This window comes from Balaenoptera musculus, chromosome 15, assembly GCF_009873245.2.
Source record: "Balaenoptera musculus isolate JJ_BM4_2016_0621 chromosome 15, mBalMus1.pri.v3, whole genome shotgun sequence".
NCBI lineage: Eukaryota > Metazoa > Chordata > Mammalia > Artiodactyla > Balaenopteridae > Balaenoptera > Balaenoptera musculus.
This window is the reverse complement of record NC_045799.1, coordinates 71,055,869-71,077,065: the sequence shown is the minus strand read 5'-3', so window position 1 is coordinate 71,077,065 and position 21,197 is coordinate 71,055,869. Positions and strand designations below refer to the sequence as shown.

Genomic DNA, 21,197 nt, shown 5'->3' with positions numbered 1-21,197 from the left:
GCATCCTGTGTGGCACACTTCTTTGCTACCCTTCGTGCTGTACCATGCCATGATAAGGAGCCCGGGTGACTGCAGCTTCATCCTGCCAGGGGAGCCTGTCCTGTTGGTTCACACAGCCCAAATCTCCCTGGGAGACCCCCAGGGGAAGCACAAGCCCTTTAGACTCTACAACCCCGCATTTCTGGTGAGGTACCCCTCCTGACAGGTCCTGCAACTCCAGGATCAGTTAATGAGGCATCCTTCTCAGTGGGCCCTGCTGCTTCTTGGGTGTGGGAAGCCCAAAAAACTCAACTCTGCAGCTCAGACTCTTTGGGGCTCCTTCTTGGGGCTCCCTACCGCGCCTCCGGGGGAAGGTGCTGCTGGTCCATGTTCCTCGTGGGGAGCCTCAGCAGGCTCTGCCCTTCTCTCCAGAGGGCGGGACTTCTCTGGCTCCTGCGTGAGATGACCCCTCCCGGCTGGTTTTGTTGCCTCACGTCCCCGGTGGGAAGCCTCTTTTTCCGAGAGCGCCTCCTGGCACTTTCTTTGCTTCTCAGGCTCTCCACTCGGGTGCGGGTCTCTTTAGGGGGCACCCTTCTCTGCCGGGCCCCCGCCAGCGCCCGGCGTGGGGCGCCCCCTCTCCCAGTGAGGGCGGGAGCCGGAACAGTGTCGCCGGCCGCCTGCAGGTGTCTCCCCACGGAGGGGCGCGCGTCCCTGCGCCGTGGCCGCTGCCAGGCGCCAGCGGCTCCTCGCCGAGGTGCACTCGCGCTCCGGACTCCGGGCGCGCAGGAGCCGCTCCGCCGCCGCCCGCCCCGCGCGCCCCCCGCGCCCCCCGCGCGCCGCGCCCCCACCCCGGGGGCGGGGGCATGGGCCAGCGCCGCGTCCGCCGCCGCCCATCGCAGGCGCCCGAGCCCCGGGGCGCGGCGGGCAGCGGCTGCTGACGCGGGGCGCCGGCTGCCAACTTCGCGCGCGGAGCTCCCCGGCGGCGCGGTCCCGGCGGCGCGGGCGGCATGAAGACGAACCGCCGCGGCCGAGCGCTCCTGGCCGTGGCCCTGAACCTGCTGGCGCTGCTCTTCGCCACCACCGCCTTCCTCACCACTCACTGGTGCCAGGGCACGCAGCGGGTGCCCAAGCCGGTCTGCGGCCAGGGCGGGAGCGCCAACTGCCCCAACTCGGGCGCCAACGCCACGGCCAACGGCACCGCCGCCCCCGCCGCCGCCGCCGCCGCCGCGGGGAACGGCCCCCCTGGCGTCGCGCTCTACAGCTGGGAGACGGGAGACGACCGCTTCCTCTTCAGGAATTTCCACACCGGCATCTGGTACTCGTGCGAGGAGGAGCTCGGCGGGCTCGGTGAGTGAGCGGCGGCGCCCCGGGGCTCCGCTCCCGGCTTCCCCGGGCCGCGCGGCCCCGGCGCCCCAGACCCGAACCCGCGCTCCCTCCTCGCGCCCGGGCCGGGGACCCGCGCCACCGCCAGGGCGCCGTGCCCCGCGCTCCGCAGGCTCGGCCGAACGTTCGGGGGCGGGGAGCGCGGTGGGCAGGTCCGGGGGTGTCGAATGATGGCGTTCGGGACGCTCCGCCGTTTCAAGGTTCGGGCAGAGCTCGTGCCCCTTCCGAGCACCAGGCGCCTGTGGGGACGTCGCCGCGCCTTGGAGAGGCGAGTCTCTCGGCACCCACCCCGTTCCTTTCCGAGCCAGAACTCATCTCCATGCTCGCCCCTTCCCCCTCTTCCTTTCGCGGGGCACTGGCTACTCCCATCCATCCCTTCCCGCCTGGGCTGGCGGTGGTGTTGGCGCAGGGACTGTTGTGTCAGCCGCCCCTTCCACCGCAGGTCCACAGAGCCAGAAGCCCAGGCGCTCGTTCTTCCACCCCCATCCCCGGCCCGCACTAAACCGCTCCCGGACCGGGTTTGGGCAGCACGGCAGTGAGGAGTGGGGGCAGTCCGGTGGGTTCCCGGCAGGGAACCCTTCGTGTCCCGGCCCCCGCCCGGGAGAATATGCGGCGGGAGGGAGAGGAGGCCGGCGGGAAAGCGGGACAGCTCGGCGAGGCTCGGGTCAGAATTGGGGCGCGGGGTGGGGGGGACTCTTCAGAAGGCAGATCAAACTGTTCCCTCGGCCTCGCACCCTTTCGTGGACCCGCCGCCGGAGGCAGCCAGGGCCGGAGTAAGTGTCCCCGAGGCAGGCACTGAGGCTAGGGCAGGGCTCAGGGGAAGGCTGCCTGGCAGTGGTTGTACCACATGCTGGGGATGCTGGTCCACACCACCCGGTACCTCCCAGACCATGTTGCTCCGAGTCCAAGTCTGGGGACCCTCTTTGAGTTGAACTGACCTCTTTGCCCAAGGTTAAAACTCCCCGTGCCTGCCTAGCTCTTTGATGTCAGCGTGGGCTATGTGTGTAGTCTCATGTAGACAGGAGTGGGCCACAACCGCTAGTTTGCCCTGAATACGGCGTTGGCCTGACTGGTTTAAAGGACAGAGGGAGGAAGGTGTGAAATAAACCCGGGGAGGCTGCTGACTCTGCCTGGAATGCCCTTCCCCACATCTTCCCTGGCTGGCTCCTCCTCAGCTCCAATGCGACTTCCTGACCCCCCTTCCCAGGCCGGGTGCCTTGGAGAGAAGACCTCCCTATCCCTCTTTGGAGGCAGGGTCTCCCCATCTTTGTATCTCATCACCATTTTTATCTCCCCCATCACACTTGGCACACACCTGAAGTTTTCTGGGGGCATGCCTTCGGTCACCAGCTTCTTGTCCCCCCTACCCATAGGATGTCACTCCATGAGGGCAGGGCCCCAGCCGTCTTGTTCATTGCCATGCCCAGTCTCTGGGTGCTGTCTAGTGCATAGAAGGTCTTCAATACCTATTTGCGGGATAAATGTTGGATGAGGCTTCGGGGCCATGAACCGGAGGTTTCCCGGGGTGCTCCCTGCTCTGTCTTTCCTGTAGGGGTGCCCCACTGAACTTTTCTGGGACCACCTGCTTGATGCTGGCTGTTTGCCAAAGACACTCCGAATAGGGTCCCACCCCTGACCAGTTTCACCCCATCAGACTCACTTCTGGTGTGCACTCAGGACTTGAATTTATTTATTACATCTGGGATGTAATAATAATAATAATAATTTAATGATTTAATAATAATTAACCTTAAAAGACATCTTGGCTAAAATTCCCTGCTTTCCGCTCAGCGCAATCCTCTCCCATGGAGGCCTCGGAATGCCTCGTCCTGGGAAATATCTGCACCGTTTGGGGTAGAGGTCCCCCCACCTCACCTCCGCCTCTCACCAAGTTTCTCCTTTGTGTAAAAACGCAGACTCCCTGCCCTTTCCTTTATGTACACACTTAAATCCAATGCTGTGTCCTGCAGCGGAGTTGCCCTGTCTCTGCCCCATGGAGTGCCTGGGCCCTCACTGGCCAGCTGAGCCTCTCAATTGTTTGAGGTCTCTCCTAGCTTCTTCCTGAAGGTCACGCCCCCCAGCTCTTGCAGTTATTTCCCTGTAGCTCGTCCCTGTAGCTCCTCCAGGGCTTGATACAGGATGTTTAAAACTAAGCATTAAAAAAAGTATTAATTAAAAACAATGCTAGCTCACATTTATTGAGCCCTTCATGTGTACCAGACATTGTTAAAACTTCTCACCGGCCGGATCTTGTTGAATCCTTGTCAGCACCCTTGTGGCAGGCACTTCTATGGTGCCCATTTTTCAGATGAGGAATTTGAAGCTAAGAGAGGTTTTCGTCTGGCCTCACAGCTGATGAGGGGGCCTGAATTGTCTTCATGGGGCACAAAGGGATCACGATGAAATGATCAGGGAAGAGAATGGTGCAGTTGGGGGTCAGAGAAAGGGGTGATCTGGGGGGCTCAGCATAAGACCCTCACCCCCAGTCCTTGGTTAGTAAAAACATGGATGGTTAGTTTGTTGGGTAAATAAACCAAACCCACAGTTTTCTCTTTCCTCTTGATCACTGTTGGCTAGAGATCGCCCCTCCCAGAAAATCACAATTTTCCTCCCTGGGAGCTTGGAAAATAGTTATCAGCCTGTCAGTGCTGGTGAGAAATTTGGGAGGTCTGAGCCAAGCTTTGGATGGTTTCCCCCACTGATCCTACAGTGCCCAAATCCTGCCCCTCCACGGTCACGGTACTGAAAGGGTGTCAGGAGGTACCTGGCCTCAAACTTTTGTTGCTATGACAACCTTTCTTCTGGGTTCTGCGACCATTTTAAAATTTATTTTCTACTTGAAGAGAAAAAAAAAAAAAAAACACCCCAACACCCCTCCCCCCCGAACAAAATCCTGCCCTCCCCGCCAGAACATCAAGGACCAACTTCCTTCCCTCACGCCCATGAAACTACAGGGAAGGCTTTCTTCCTTTCTCTGCATTTTATGTTCACTCCAATGAAAACACCAACCACGAAATCCTAACCTCTCCGTGAGAAGCAGCTGCTAAATGTTCCTTCCTCTCAAACGCCTGTTTGGTAATTTCTTTCTGTGCTCAGAAAAACCTCTCCCCATTCTGGGCAGCCACAGGGAAATCTAATAAACCCTTTTCCCACACGAAAAATCTACAGCTTTCACAAAGAAAACTGCAGCCTGTCCTAAACAGACACAATTTCCCCAGACCCGGCACAAAGGAAGCTTTTCTCCTTCCTCCAAGAAGGAGCATCAGCTCCTTCAACAAACAGAAAGAGAAGTGTGGCCTCGACACAGAATTACCCCAAGCCCTTCACGCAAATTGGGTTTCTCTTCTGGATTAGATGCCCGGAAGGCTCGGGTGGGTGCAGACGCAGGCATCGGGGTTGGAGGGGCAGCAGAGAAAGGCCTGGACGGGTCACGAGTGAAGGTCTGGAGGCGGGCGAGGTGGGGATGGCAGGCAGGTGGCTATGCTGACTGGGAGCGCAGGTGATGTTGGACTTCAGTCTCAGGGAGTGTGTGTTTGAACCTCAGGAAATGGGTGGCTCCGGAGGATTGATGGGGTGGCGGGGTCTAGGAGGGCTTGTGAGGGTGGCTGGAGGGAAGTGGGATTGGGGAGGCCAGAGAGAGGGGAGAGACCAGTCAGGGGGAGGAGGAGCTGGACGTTTGGTGTCCCGACTCTAGACCCACTCTCTCCCCTGCCATGGGTGGGACAGTGCCCACTCTCTCGTGAAGGATGGATGCCACGCGCTGCCTCTTTTTAGCAGTGTGGTTTGGGCGAGGGCCTCAGTTTGCTGCCCTGTAGAATGGGGTCAGGGAGATCAGAGCAACTAGCAGCTGCTCATGGTGCAAGGATTCAGTGAAATAGTGCAGGGAAGTGCAGGGCACCTGTTAGATGTGTGAGTGCACCGGGTCACCTCTGTGATGCCACCTGTCTGAGCCACCCACGTCTCTCCTGTGGACTTCTGCAGCAGCCTCCCCGCTTCCACCATTGCCCCCACCCCTGCCAGTCCCCTGTCCACCCTACATCTGAGTAATCATCAGATCCTGTCTCTCCTTTGCACAGCCCGCCTCTGACAACTGCCCCCCCACAACTTAGAGTCAAAGCCACACCCTCCCCAAAGCTTGAGGCCCTGCGTGAAGGTGGCCCTCAGCCCCTCCCCGGCTACATGGCCTCTCTGCCTCTCTGGGGTCCTCTCCTTCTCCCGCCTGGTCACTGGCTTCTGCCACACTGACTCCTGACACCAGGCACACTCTGCCTCAGTGCCTTTGCACTGCCTTTCCCTCTGCCTGGAATGCTCTTCCCCCAGTTGGCCACAAGACTGTTTCCGGAAACTTCTTGAAGTCAGCTCTTTCCCAGCACCCCATTCAATATTGATCTCCCCACACTTTTGCTGCTTGATTTTTTTGCAAGCATTTGCCACCATTGACTTTTCCTCAACGTTCCTTGTTTGTTTTGTGTGTGGTCCACCAGCTCCGTGAAGGTGGAGGTTGAGTTTATCTGTGTTGTTTCACGGCTGGCTCCCCAGTGCTCAGGACACTGGCAGCAGTAGGTGTTCAGTCAGCATTTGTGGGTTAGATGTTGGTTGTTATGTCTGTTGTTCTTTGTGTCCAGTTCTCTGCCAGGCTCTAAGTGTCTTCTTATGCTGCAGGGAAGCAGGGGGCCCGGCCGGGGACCCCTCCCCTTCCGCTGAGGCTTCTGCTACATCTACCCCTCCTTACAAACACACACACACACACACACACACACATGCACGCATGAGTGTGGGGTGGGCCCATAGCCGCTCAGGAGAAGACCCCTGCCACCCCCATGCCTTTCTTGCTTCCCCTTCGTTTCTACAGAAAACCCCAGCTCTTCTGTCCGTCCCTTATATCATGCTGCTACATTTCCACAAGTATGAGGACGCATGTGATGTCCCCAACCTGGGGACTTCCGGAACTTGGGAATACGTTGGTGTAATATTAGACAGGCCAGGAGCAGCTGATACATGAAGAGGTGGACTTTGAAGAGCATGGCTTGAGCCCCCAAAAGTGTTACTTCCTTTTGTTTCCATAACAGCCCTATGAGGTAGGTGCCATGGTTACACCCGATGAGGAAACCAAGGCACAGAGAGGTGAAGTGACTTGTTCAAGGTCACACAGCTTCCAAGTGGCAGAGTTGTGATATGCAGAAGGCTCCAGAGCCTGGCTCTTGCCTGCAGTGCTGTGCTGCACCCCGTCCCCCCAACCCAGTTCATGCAGCCTCCCCAGGCACCTCCAGGAGGCCTCACTGAGAAGGGCGCTGCACCAGGTGTCATGAACCCCGGGTTCAAGTCCAGCCTCCAGTGCCAACTTGCTGAGTGACTTTAAACAAGTCACACTCCCTCCCTCTGTGGGCTTTTCTTTCCTTATGTGTACAATGAGGGTTTGGTTTTGTTTTTCGTCTGGGTGATGGAGGCGGCAGAGCACCCCATGACCACAGGCCTTGTGGTCAGACAGTTCAGGCTCCAGCCCCCATGCCACCACTCCCCTGCTGTGTGACCTCTGGCAGGGGCTTGCCCTCTCTGGGCCTCAGTTTCCTTGGCTGGGACAAGAGGACGATGATATCTGCCTCATGATAGTGTCCTTGGAGTTAAAGCAGATAACGTGGATGCTTGGCTGGTACACAGCAATCACTCAATAATGGAGCTTTTGGTGATCTGACCTCGTGTCAGAGGCTGCAGACCCATGGCCATCGGGTCAGATCCAAACTGTCCATCTGTTTTGTTTGGCCCTGCAGTGTCTTCAGCATCTTTGAATAAGTTGCCAATATTTGAAAATTGAGACACTTCACAGAAACATCTGGATTTATGGCTTTTCTCAAAAACCTGGCAGATCCATCAGCGCTGGGCCCAGGTTCCTGTGGGAGTGGCAGCTGCCCCTTCTGGGAGTCCATCGCCCGCCCCTCCTCACTATTGAGGTAACTTTGCCACCTTCCAGGCGCTCAGGACCCAAGCCTTGGGGTCCTCCTTGGAGCCTCTTGCTCTCACATCCCACGTCTCATCCATGGGTGAATCCTGCCAGCTCTTCAGTCAGAATCCAGCCCCTGCCTGATCATGTTCCTCCAGCTCTGCCCTGGCCGGGCCCCTGGTGCCCCTCCCCTGGACTAGGGCAGTGGCCCCTCCCTGGGCTCCCTGCTCCTGCCCTTGGCCCCCACCATCTGCTCTCCACCCAGCAGCCAGAGGAATCCTGTTAAATCCGAGTCAGGTCACTTCCCTCCACTGCTCAGGGCCCTCCTGTGCATCCCATCTCGCTCAGTTACAGCCAAACATCCTCCAAAGCCTGTGGGCCCTTTGAAATTTGCCCCTATTGCCTCTCTGACCATCTCTCCCCGCAACTGCTCTGCTCCAGCCATACCAGCCTCCTTGCTGGTCCTTGAACAGGCCAAGACCCTCCTGCCTCAGGGCCTTTGCACTTGCTGTTCCTTCTGTGTGGGAACTCTTCTCCCAGATGTCTGCCAGGCTCCCTCCCTTCTCAGGCAGGTCTCTGCACAAATGTCCTCTTCTCAGTGAGACCTTCCCAGACCACACGATGTATATCAGTGACCTCACCACCCCCAACCACTTCTCCCTCCCTCCTTATTCCCCCATCACTCTGATTATTGTCTTACCCACTACATAGCACACTCATATATCTTCTTTCTTTCATTAAAAAATTTTTTTAAAATTTTTATTGGAGTATAGTTGATTTACAATGTTGTGCTAGTTTCTGCTGTACAGCAAAGTGAATCAGTTATACGTATACATATATCCCCTCTTTTTTAGCTTCTTTTCCCATATAGGTCATTACAGAGTATTGAGTAGAGTTCTTGTGCTAAACCATAGGTCCTTATTAGTTATCTATTTTATATGTAGTAGTGTGTATATGTCAATCCCAATCTCCCAATTTATCCCTCCCCCCCTTTCCCCCTTGGTAACCATAAGTTTGTTTTCTATATCTGTGACTCTATTTCTGTTTTTCACTTGTCTTCTTTATTATGTCTCTGCCCTGCATGGATGCTAGCTCCATGGTGGCAGGACTTGGTCCATTTCACGTACTGCCATATCCCAGAAACTAGACGAGCTGGCATTGAGTGAGGGTTTGGTGAATATGTGTTGAAAGCATTTGGGATTCTAGGACCTTCTCAGGACTTGTGTGTGCTGTGAGAGGCCCCAAGCTCTGTGCCCATCATTCCCATGGACTTGTCAGATGTCTTTCTTCCCTCTTCCCTCCCCTGTTCTGCTCCCAAGAAGAGGTATGTAGTGGACTGCTGTGAAGGGCTGAGGGGGTTCACTGTGGTCATCCTCCCTGTTTAAATCCTGGTGTACCAGACTCAGACCATCTTGCAGGGATGCCGTGACCTCGGGCCTCTGCCTCGGGCCTCTGTGCTGCCTGTGGGACCATCCGTGGCGGTTAAGCTCTTCTGGTCCCAAGTGACAGAAGCAGACTCAGGCCCACTTAAGGATAAAGGGGAGTTTTTAAGAAGGATGCTGCTGCTGCCTGCAGAATCCAGGCAAAGGCCTCGGAGGTCAGAGCCAGGACCTCCTGGGCTCCTGGAGGCCAGAGTGGACGAGTCCTCCCTCAGGTCTAGAGCCACCAACTAAAATCCTACAGGGGCCAGATTGGAAACCAAAGAGAGTAAACATACAGGGAATGGAGGGGACTGTGGGGAACTGGGAGCGTCTGCCTGGCCTAAAGCGGTAGCTACTGTTCAGTTCCAGGTGACCATTCTCATTGGGGAAGGGGAGACCACGTGGTGCTAAGTTGTCCACTTTGTCAACACTCCAGGTTTTTATACCAAACCTCTTATTTTTAGTAAGAATTGATACCTGCCACTTTTATTTGTTTTATTCTTTCTCTGTTAGGAAAACATTAACAGGAGATGGATATTTATTCATTCATTTGTTTATTTATTTATTTAAACATCTTTATTGGAGTATAATTGCTTTACAGTGGTGTGTTAGTTTCTGCTTTATAACAAAGTGAATCAGTTATACATATACATATGTCCCCATATCTCTTCCCTCTTGTGTCTCCCTCCCTCCCACCCTCCTTATCCCACCCCTCTAGGTGGTCACAAAGCACAGAGCTGATCTCCCTGTGCTATGCGGTTGCTTCCCACTGGCTATCTATTTTACGTTTGGTAGTGTATATATGTCCATGCCACTCTCTCACTTTGTCACATCTTACCCTTCCCCCTTCCCATATCCTCAGGTCCATTCTCTAGTAGGTCTGTGTCTCTATTCCCGTCTTGCCACTAGGTTCTTCATGATCTTTTTTTTTTTTTCCCTTAGATTCCATATATACGCGTCAGCATATGGTATTTGTTTTTCTCTTTCTGACTTACTTCACTCTGTATGACAGACTCTAGGTCCATCCACCTCACTACAAATAACTGTTTCGTTTCTTTTTATGGCTGAGTAATATTCCATTGTATATATGTGCCACATCTTCTTTATCCATTCATCTGTCGATGGACACTTAGGTTGCTTCTTTGTCCTGGCTATTGTAAATAGAGCTGCAATGAACATTGGGGTGCATGTGTCTTTTTGAATTATGGTTTTCTCAGGGTATATGCCCAGTAGTGGGATTGCTGGGTCATATGGTAATTCTATTTTTAGTTTTTTAAGGAACCTCCATGCTGTTCGCCATAGTGGCTGTATTAATTTACATTCCCACCAACAGTGCAGGAGGGTTCCCTTTTCTCCACACCCTCTCCAGCATTTATTGTTTCTAGATTTTTTGATGATGGCCATTCTGACTGGTGTGAGGTGATACCACTCTGTGGTTTTGATCTGCATTTCTCTAATGATTAGTGATGTTGAGCATCCTTTCATGTGTTTGTTAGCAATCTGTATGTTTTCTTTGGAGAAATGTCTATGTAGGTCTTCCGCCCATTTTTGGATTGGGTTGTTTGTTTTTTTGATATTGAGCTGCATGAGCTGCTCGTACATTTTGGAGATTAATCCTTTATCAGTTGCTTCGTTTGCAGGTATTTTCTCCCATTCTGAGGGTTGTTTCTTCGTCTTAAAACTATGGTATTTTATTAGTCATTCACAGCCTAAGTAAACTCAGTACGTGGGAGGCAGCTTCTCCACAAGTCAACTGGATCTGTACCCTTGTCGCCTCTGGGACACACTAGTGGAGCCTCCCCTCCCCTCTGTCCTGTTTGTTCCCCCTTCTCTCTGGGCCTCTGTCCACCCTGCTTTCTCTCTCTGAGGGTGCAGCTCTGGAAGAACTCCCGTCCATCCCTCCCATGCTCTCGGCTGCTGGCTTTGTCCCCTGCTGCCCCACTCTGCCGAACCCCACCTCAGGAGAAATCTGGGTGGCCCTGGAAGAGGCGCAGAGGGAGGGAGACCCTCCCCAGACACAGTCGGGGTGGGAGAGGGTGGACACAAGTCTCAGTGTCTCCACTCAGTTGATACCTCTGCTTGGAGGTCTAACCAGCATTTCCAGTGAACAAGCCCTCAACCCGCCGCCTGTTCTTCTGCCCTCACCAGCTGGGGTAGGCTAGGTCACTCTGCCCTGATCATCTGCAAATCTGGGAGCGTTCAAACAACCCTGGGGGCTCTGTTCCCTGCTGTCCCCATCAGGGACTCAGGTAAAAGAGCCTCTGTCTCCGGGTTCCTTGGCTGTAGAAGCAGGAAAGGGGGATGAGTTTCTGCCCAGAAGTGGCTCATGCCATTTGGCTTGCATTTCATTGGCCAAGGCAAGTCACATGGCCATAGCTAATCTCCTCGGGGGCTGGAGTGTTGCTATCCTACCAGGTGCCTAGAAAGCGGAGGACTGGGAAGATTGGTGACACCATGAAAGGCTACCTCACCCTCACCTGCCCCTCTCAGCTCCATCTCAAGAAACAATAAAGGACAATGCCATCTTTCCCAGGCAAAACCTTGGAGTCGTCTTTAACTCCTCTCTCTGTCTCCCTGTCTGTCTCTCTCTCTCTCTCTCTGTCTCTCTCTGTCTCTCTCTCTCACACACACATACACACACACACACACACACACACTCCACCGCTACCACCACCACCACCACCATTCAATCCATCAGCAAATCCTGTTGGCTTCTTTTAAAAATACCTCCAGAGTCCAACTGTTTCTCCCTGTCTCCTCTGGCACCCTGGTCTGAGCGAGCACCATCTCTTACCTGGACGACTCCAGCCCCGCCTCACTGGTCCTCCTGCCTCACGTGTCCCCACAGTCTGCCGAGGGATCCTACTACACATCAGACCTCATTCCTCTGCTTAAGCCCTCCAGTGGCTCCCATCTCACTTGGGTGTAGCCAGAGTCCTCCCAGTGGCTGCAAGATGTAACTTGTCCCTGATGTCCATCTGCCTCGTCTCTCACTACATACTTTCTTGTTTCCTCAGCTCCAGCCCCGCTATCCTCTGGGCTTTTGCACAGATGCCCCAGGCATGTTCCTGCCTCAGGGCCTTTGCACTTGCAGTTCCCTCAGCCTGAACGCTCTTCCCTGAGATTTCTGCCCCCTCACTTTAATAAAATGCCTCCTTTCGTTCGAGATCTTTTCTGGTCACCCTATTTAAAATTGCGAACCCAGCACACCCTCTTCCACCACTCAGCTTAATTTTTTTTTCATAACACTTTTCCCTTGTGACATTCTCCCTTGTGACATTCTATCAGTCCCTGGACCTACCTCAATGCCCCAGGGATCTGCAAGCCACACTCTGAGAACCACTAGCTGCTTAACTCTGTTTTATGGCCAAGGACACTCAGGTCTCTGCGGGGGAGCAGACCTCCTGTAAACCACACCTGTCACTAGCAGAGCTGGTGCTGGGTCCTGGACTGCATCCCCCTCAGCCCCGGCTTCTAGTTGCTGGTCCTCGATTATCTCTTGAAGATCCACAGACCTTGACCTCCAGTTTCCTGACTTTTGCTCTATTTGTCAGAAGAGCTGTTGTTTAAAAAATGGCACTCCCCGGCCTCCCCAAAGCCACATTTCCTGGGACTGGTGGGAAGTTGGAAAACTTCAAATTTTTATTCATTCTTTCATTCATGTTCATGAATACCTACTATGTTCTAGGTTTTGTTTAGGTGCAGAGATTATGGCAGGAAACAAGACATGAAGCTTTTAATCTCATGGAGCTTACATTCTAGAGCAGGGAAAGAGACAGTAAGAGGTTGTTTATATATTTGTGCATTTAACCTACATTTACTGAGTCCCTGTTGAGGCCACTGTGGCTTCAGTGGTGAACAAAACAGACAAAGGCTCTGACTTCATGGAGCTTACGTTCTAGAGGGGACAGACAATGAGAATAGTTTTATCGCTCATCGTGGCTTATGCAGCACCAGATTCCCTGGGACTCAGGGGTCAGGGAAGCAGTTGGACCCCCTGAGGGCTAACAGGCCACTCACTGCTTCCATGTGTGTTCTTAATTGCATAAGCCAGTCACATCTCTGTGACTTTTCAAGCCTGCTTTTTTTTTTTTTTTTTTTTTTTAATTTATTTTATTTATGGCTGTGTTGGGTCTTCGTTTCTGTGCGAGGGCTTTCTCCAGTTGTGGCAAGCGGGGGCCACTCTTCATCGCGGTGCGCGGGCCTCTCGCTATCGCGGCCTCTCCTGTTGCGGAGCACAGGCTCCAGACGCGCAGGCTCAGCAATTGTGGCTCACGGGCCCAGCCGCTCCGCGGCATGTGGGATCTTCCCAGACCAGGGCTCGAACCCGTGTCCCCTGCATTGGCAGGCGGATTCTCAACCACTGCGCCACCAGGGAAGCCCTTTTTTTTTTTTTTTTTAATTGAAGTGTAGTTGATTTACAATGTTGTAGTGGTTTCTGGTGTACAGCAACATGACTCAGATATATATATATATATATAAAATATATTTTATATATATAATATATATATAAATATTTTTTCTTTTTCAGATTCTTTTCCATTATAGGTTATTACAAGATATTGAATATAGTTCCCTGTGCTGTACAGTAGGTCCTTGTTGTTTATTATATTTTATTTTTTAATCTGTGGTAGAGTCAGAATACTCACTGTCTTTAATGGAGTTTTTTAAATTGAAGTATAGTTGATTTACAATATCGTGTTAGTTTCAGTTTCAGGTGTACCACACAGTTATGTGTGTGTGTGTGTGTGTGTGTGTGTGTGTGTATTCTTTTTCAGACTCCTTTCCCTTATAGGTTATTACAAAATATTGAGTATAGTTCCTTGTGCTATATAGTAGGTCCTTGTTGGTTATCTATTTTATATATAGTGGTGTGTATCTGTGAATCCCAAACTCCTGATTTATCTCTTCCTGCCTTTCCCCATAATTTAAGTTTGTTTTCTATGCCTGTGAGTCTGTTTCTGTTTGGTAAATAAGTTCATTTGTATCATTTTCTTTTAGATTCCACATATAGGTGATATCATATGATATTTGTTTTTCTCTGTCTGACTTACTTCACTTAGTATGACAATCTCTGGGTCCATCCAGTTGCTGCAAATGGCATGATTTCATTCTTCTTTATGGCTGAGTAGTATTCCACTGTGTATACGTACCACATCTTCTTTATCCATTCATCTGTCAGTGGACATTTAGGTTGCTCCTCAAGCCTTTTCTTCATTCCCCCTCTAATGGTGTTGGAGTAGCGTTTTGAGACCTGTGGTCATCTTCCCATATATGAACCCTCACCTGCTGGCCCAGTTGTCCTGACCCTTGAAGTATTTTCCAGGATAGTTTTTTCCATCTTGAAAGATTGGTCCTCCTTTGTAATAAGAGGTTATTTGGAAGGATTTTCTGGAAGCTATCCTCTTGTCTTCTTTGGTTTTCATTCATTCAGACATGTTTTTTGAGCACCTACTCTGTGCTGGGTCCTTTCCTCTATACCAGGAATACTTGGTGAACTCGATGAATGAGGTCCCTGCTCACAAGGAGCTCACATTCCAGTGGAGAGAGAGAAAATAAATAAGTTAAAAAGGGGTAAAGCAATAGTTTCATTTATTATCAATCAATATAGACCTAAGTGCTATGAAGCAGGGTCATGAGGTAGCACGTGAGGGTGGAGTTCTTGATGGGGTGTCGGGGAAGCTTCTTTGAAGGGGTGACATTTGAACTGAGACCTGAATGACTAGAATAAGGTGGCCACTCAGAGTTCTGGTGCGGGGGAGGGCATTCTAGGCAGAATAAGTTCATCCGTTTTCTACTTCTTGAGTCAATTTTTAGTGGATTGTGTTTTCTCTGAAAATAATTTATTCATCAAGAGATTCGAACTTATTTGCATAAAATTTAGCAAAGTATTTTCTTATGATTAGAAGAAAAAGTCTCTCTTTGATGAGTTTCCTCTTTGTACTCCTAGTCCTGTGTATTTTTTTCTCTTTCTCTTGATTTACCTTGCTGAGATCTGCTGAGAGTGATATGGGTCCTGGTGAAAATTGCTTCTCAGACCTTCCAGAAAGAGCAGACTGGCTTGAAATCTTTACATGGGATCTGAACTGAGATGTCATATCCTCGGGTTGGAGGCTCTGGTAATTTGTTCCAGCTTCCTCCCTTGTTTTTGGTCCAGGTCTTGCCAGCTAGGCTGTTTTATTGCCCTCCCCCACTTTTTTTTTTTCCCCAAAGAATCCGTACTCTTGTATTTATAAATTCTGTTTGTTCAAATTTCCTAATGCATCATGAAATTTCTTTTGGCTTACTTTTCTGAGGTTTGTTTTGTTAGTGTTTTCAAGTATTTGAGTTGAAAACTTTGTTTCCATAGTTAAAAAAAAAAGAATGTGTTTAATGCTATGAGTTTGCCTATGAGCACCACTTTGGTCATATCTTGTGAGTTTTAAAATGCATGGGACTTCCCTGACGGTCCAGCAGTTAAGCTTCCGCGCTCCCAATGCAGGGGACATAGGTCTGATCCTTGGTTGGGGAGCTAAGATCCAACATGCTGCATGGCCAAAAAAAAAAAAAAAAAATGCAGTGCCTTTTTCAAAATTGTTTTCTAAAAATTCTGTAATTACAATTTTGTTTCTAGCAGTTCTGAAATTTCAGTTTTGTTTCTTCATTGATCCAAGAATAATTTAGTGGAGCATTAAACATTTCTTGGTGCTTTGCCTTATTTGCTTAAATTTTTGTCATTAATTTCTAGTTTTACTGAATGTTGGAGGAGGTGGCCTGTGAGGTTCTACTTCATACTTTTTCTGGTAAAAGTTTTACTTGAAAAAGCAGGTAATTTCCCTGTATGTAAGGGAAGGCAGCTTTACAGAATTTAGAATTTCAAGGATCATTTTGTTATTTATTTCTCTTTGCTTTCTTGATCTGTCAAAAGCTGGATGAGGTAGGTCAAAGTCTTTCTCTTCAATAGAATTCTTTCCATTTTTATTTGTGTTTCTGATAGTTTTTGTTTTTATAAAGTTTGATTCTTTGTTATTCATCACAAAAAGATTTGTGACAGTTATATTTTCACTGTGGAATTGTGGATTTTATCTTTTGTCAAGATAAAATGACTATTTTCCCCTAGTGAATGCTTTTTGCCTTGGCTTCTATTTTTTCATATTTTAATATTGCTATCCCAGTTTTCTTTTATTTGTGTCCTCTTGCTGTATCTCTTTCTAGCCTTGTTATTTTAACTTTTTCATGTCTTTCTGTTAGGCGCATATCTGGTAAGAACAGCATAGTTAGATTCTGTCTTTTGGTACATCCTAGGGGTCTTAACCAAATGACATTTATTTCTACAGTCAATAAATTTGATCTCACCTCTCTCTTTTTGTTGAATGCTTCAATTCTTTATTCCTTTTTCTTTAAACGTTTTCTTTGTTTTTATCCTTTGGTATGTGGATTCGGTTTTGTTTCTTTTTTCTTTACTAATGATTTAAAAAGTATACACATTGCTGTTAATTCTGTTTTTAAAACTTGGGTTTCTATTTCTCTAATATCTTCCATGGTAGGATGAGATTAGTTGCTCTTGATTTCTGCTTTTTGCTCATATTTGTAATAATAATTGTAGCTTGATCCCTTGTGTAACTGGTTTCAGTACTAATTGCAAGTCCCTTTAGTTCATTTTCCCGCACATTTTATTCATATCTTGGTTGGCTTTGAACACTAGATACGATGGTGTATGTTCTTGCCACCAGCTGTGCGCTGGATCCCATGCTAGATGCTGAGATGCAATGGAGATGAGGCCAACGAGGTAGGTTCCTGCCCTCCTGGAACTTCTAGTTGTGTATATGTGTGTGCACACGTGTGTGTGCTCATGTGCTCATGTGTATGTAAACAATACACAAGGAAGCAAACCCATCTCCCTCTGAGGAGGGGCATCTAAGTGAGACTTGAAGAGTGAGGAATAGTTGGCCCTGAGCAGGCAGAGGCAACAGCCGTGCAGAGCCTTTGCAGAGGGGGACAGAGCTTGGTGAGTGGGAAGAATGGAGAGAAGATGGATGTGGCTGGAGGGTAGTGAGCTAGGGAGAGTGGTGTGGGGCGAAGTGGGAGAGGGAGCAGAGACGAGATGAGAGCTTTGTAGGCATGGAGGGCTGTGCTTTATCCCCAGTGCACATGATCTACTTCTTAGCTCTTGTTTATTTAAGAACAGCTCTTTGTGACCTTTGGCTATGAATGACAACACCATGGCTGGGTATAGAAGCCACAGGTTTAAACCTTTGCCCTCAGCATCCTGTGGGCATCGCTCCATGTTTTCTGGCATCTAGCGTTGAGGAAGAGATGCCTGAAGTCAGCCTAATTTTTCTCCTTTGTAGGCAACTTGTTTTGTTTTTTCCTTAATTCTTGTATGATTTTTTCCCCCATTCATCCTCAAAATAGAATTTCATCACAGAATAAATAAATCTCTTTTTAACTGGCCAGGTACCTGCTGCGATCAGCTTAGGAAAGCTTAATTGTATTATATTTTCAACTATTTCTACTATTCCATTTGTCCTGGGCTCTTCCTCAGAAACACCCACCTCTTATTTATGGGATTGCTTTCTGTTCCCTGACCTCTATGGCTATTATTGTCTGTCACATAATCTTAATGTTCTTTTTGGCTCATTATTTTGGAATTTTTCCTGTTTGGTATTCTCTGAGCTTCCTGGATCTGTGGTTTGGTGTCTGATGTTAATTTGGGAAATACATATATATATAAAATATATATATTCTTTTTCATATTCTTTGCCATTATGGTTTATTATAAGATATTGAGTATAGTTCCCTGTGCTATACAGTAGGACCTAGTTGTTTATCTATTTTATATATAGTAGTCTGTATCTGCTAATCCCAAACTCCTAATTTATCCCTCCCCCACTTTCCCCTTTGGTAACCATAAATTTGTTTTCTATGTCTGTGAGTCTGTTTCTATTTTGTAAATAAGTTCATTTGTATCATATTTTAGATTCCACATATAAGTGATATCATATGATATTTGTCTTTGTCTGACTTACTTCACTTAGTATGATAATCTCTAGGTCCATCCATGTTGCTGCAAATGGCATTATTTCATTCTTTTTTATGGCTGAGTAGTACTCCATTGTATATGTGTACCACATCTTCTTTATCTAGTCATCTGTCAATAGACATTTAGGTTGCTTCCATGTCCTGGCTATTGTAAATAGTGCTGCCCTGAACATTGGGGTACATGTATCTTTTCTTTCTAAAGTTTTTTTTGATCTGGACTATTTTTAAAGTCTTTGTTGAATTTGTTACAATATTGCTTCTGTTTTTTATGTTTTGGTTTTTTGGCCAGAGGCCTGGAGGATCTTGGCTCCTTGACCAGGGATCAAACCCACACCCCCTGCACTGGAAGGCAAAGTCTTAACCATTGGACCACCAGGGAAGTCCCACAGGGGTGCATGTATCTTTTCAAATTAGAGTTTTCTCTGGATATATGCCCAGGAGTGGTATTGCTGGATCATATGTTAACTGTACCTTGTAATTTTTTTCTTAATAGCTGGACATGATGTGCTGGGTAAAAGGAACTGCTGTAAATAGCCTTTAGTAATGTGGTGGTGAGGTGTGGGGCAGGGCAAGTGTCCTATCGTCCTGTGACTTAGGTCTCAGCCTTTTAGTGAGCCTGTGCCCCTGGGCTGTGAGTTTCCCAAGTGCTTCTCAGTCCCCTATCCTGTTAGGTGGCATAGGATGGCTGGAGTTGGGTATTTCCCTTCCCCCAGGTCAGTTAGGCTCTGATAACACCCCAGTAGGTTAGGCTCTGGTTAACTAGTTTGTCCTGAGGGCAGGCCTTGTTAAGAACAGAATGCTCTGATGAATTTCAAAATGGTTCCTTTTCCTCCTCCTGTCCTGAAGCATGAGGGGATTTTTCTCTGCTATTCACTGTGAGGACCTGGTCGAGCTTCTGGAGGTAAAATCACAAAAGTGTGAGGACCCCTGATGACGGAGTCCCCCCGGGAGTTTTCATCTCTCAGACTTGTCCACACTGAGCCTCCAGCAATTCGTCAATTACAGTTCAGGATGCATTAAGCTGGTGCTGGTTGCCACAGTGGTTTCTGCTGCAGTACATTGTATTGCTCTGAATCCACCTGAGTCTCCAATTTTGTGGGCAGCCGTTTGCCCTGTGCCCTCACTTCTCTTAGGGCTCTAAGAAGAGTTGTTGATTTTTCAGTTTGTTCAGCTTTTTTACTTGTTCTTTGGATGGATTGGTGACTTCCAAGCCTCTTACATGCTGGTCCAGAAACCAGAAGTCCTGTCTCATTCTTTTGTATGCCAAAGTAGTTTAGAAAGTTTGTTCTCCAGCTTTTGGAATCTCTGAATGCTCAAGAGAGTGGATTCCAGACCCTATATCCTTGATGCTTTTTTCCTCTAGTGATCACGGTTAGACCATGCTTGGGCAGCTCTGAGGGTGCCTTGGTCTAGTCTGAGAGGTCCCCTTGCTTCCTCTTCCCTGTGCCCAGACTGATTCTGTTGGGACCTCGAAGGGTGTGAAATGTGGCGTATCCACCAAAGCAAGAGGAGGCTCCAGGCCCTAGTTTCAATTCCAGCTGGGAGGAGCAGAGACACAAAAGAAGATTCTCTCTGCCCTTGAGCTGTGCCTCCTTGTGTCCCTAACTCATATCAAAACATCTCTTCTTGGGCAGTGGTGTAATTTTCTGGAGCTCAGTGTCACTGACACGCTGCCATGTCGATTCCATTTTCTGTAGGGTTGAGTCTGCTTTTTACTGCTTCAGATGTGTATTTGGACTCTGTTTTTTGCATCTTTAGTTCCTTATAGTCCTTTCTTTCACTTAGACTGCCTTCCTGGAGGCTCTTCTCAACTAAATCTGTTGTCTTGGTCTCCAATCTGTTGAGTCTCAGTTATAGAGTTTATATTTTCTCAGGGACACAAACAAATGCTTTCATGAATTATCTTGGAATAAGTACATTTCAAAGATGTGCTTCTGTTCCTCTTTTTAGGTTGTAGAATTATCCCCAATGCCCTATTTGTCATTGTTTTCCTCATCTTTGGGTCTGGAAAGGTCTCTCCAGGCCTAATGTTTACTCTAAAATGGGATGTGTGGATTCTCTTCCATCTGTCTCACGTTTTACCTGGCTGCTGTTAGATTCTTCCTCATGTATCTTAAGCGGTACCTATGGTTGGCATTTATATCCTTAAGCCGATTTCTGTTTTTTTCAGAATTTATTTACATTTTGTGACTCAGCTTGCTGGAGGTGGGACCTCCCTTTCTTCCTCCTGGTGGTTTGAGTATGGAAAGGAGGAATGACCTTCTTGTTCTATGCAGTGCTTTCTAGTTCTTTTCTTAACAGAAATGGCTGATGTAAAACTCCAATTCCCACAGCACGCCATTCCTACATTTCTTCTTGTCTTTGCCCCATTTTACTTCAACTCAAGATGCAATGCACTGTTGCTCCTCCGTTCAGACCCTCGCCATGTGCCCTCACTGGGCATCACAGATACCAGATGGATGGAGGCCGGGGACTGAACAGTCCCGTGGGTCCTGGGCTACAGAGGGTGGGCACCACCTCTACCAGACCTAGTGATGTCACTGCACTAGGGCGGTGGGACCCCTTTGGTCTTCCTTCTTGGCTGCAAAGATAAGTCGACTAATAGAAATTCCTTCTTGGTCTGGCAGAGATCATTGACTATAAGCCCAATTTCTAGTCCCCTTGTAATATTTCACTACTTCATGTGTCTCCCTGAGCATTTTGATTGAAAGATGGGTAAAAGGGGCAAGTCATACATCCCTGGTGTGCCACCAGTCTTAACCCAGAAGCCCTGCACCCTCTGTTGAGTGTAGGTTTTGATAAAGAGGAGGGGAAACTTGATCTCTATTGGATTTAGAATAAGAAGATGTGAATTGGAATTGTGGCTCAGTTATTCATTCATTTACTCTCTCGTTCATTCCACGACCATTTATTAAGCGCTGAATTATTAAGCTCATATTATGTCAGGTGCTTACCTGATAGGTACTAGAGATAAAAGACGGCTAGCATTGGGTCTTTGTCCTCTGAGGAATTCTTTCATTACCAGCTCTGTGTGATCTTGAATAAATGACTTGACTTAATGGTACCTCATTTTACCCATCACTAAAATGGCCATAAAAAACCCAAACATCTGGAGGGTTGTTGTGAGGTCGAGAGGACGCAGGCAAGGAGTGCTCTCCCACAGCACTCGGCATAGGCAGGTATGTGCACATTTGCTACTTTCAAGTCTGAATAAAGCACTTGGAATTTAAAGCACTTGGAGGGCCTGGGATGGGAATACTGTTGAGAAAAGAGAGTTTGGGTAGATCTTAACTGGTTCCAAGGAATGCCTGGGAAGCCAGTCGGCACTGCTCTGCCTGGGGGGTGGGAGGCCCTGGAGCTACCTGCAAACCCCCCACCTGCCTGAGTGTCCAGAGGGGCCAGAGCTCAGCGGAGAGAAGGTTCTCAGTTCTGGGGCTGTGAGACTGTCTTCATCT

The 21,197-nt window shown here is 49.0% G+C and overlaps 1 protein-coding gene across 2 annotated transcripts in view; it reads left to right on the top strand.

The window, feature by feature from the left end:
- The first annotated feature begins 918 nt into the window (after window positions 1–918).
- The window catches only part of GSG1L (GSG1 like), a 212,168-nt gene continuing 191,889 nt past the window's right edge, over window positions 919–21,197 (top strand). For both annotated transcript variants that reach the window (XM_036824315.1, XM_036824314.1), the window contains exon 1: window positions 919–1,326. In XM_036824315.1, coding sequence (XP_036680210.1) covers window positions 987–1,326 — 340 coding nt within the window. In that variant the 5' untranslated portion in view covers window positions 919–986. The remainder of the gene's footprint in view (window positions 1,327–21,197) is intronic.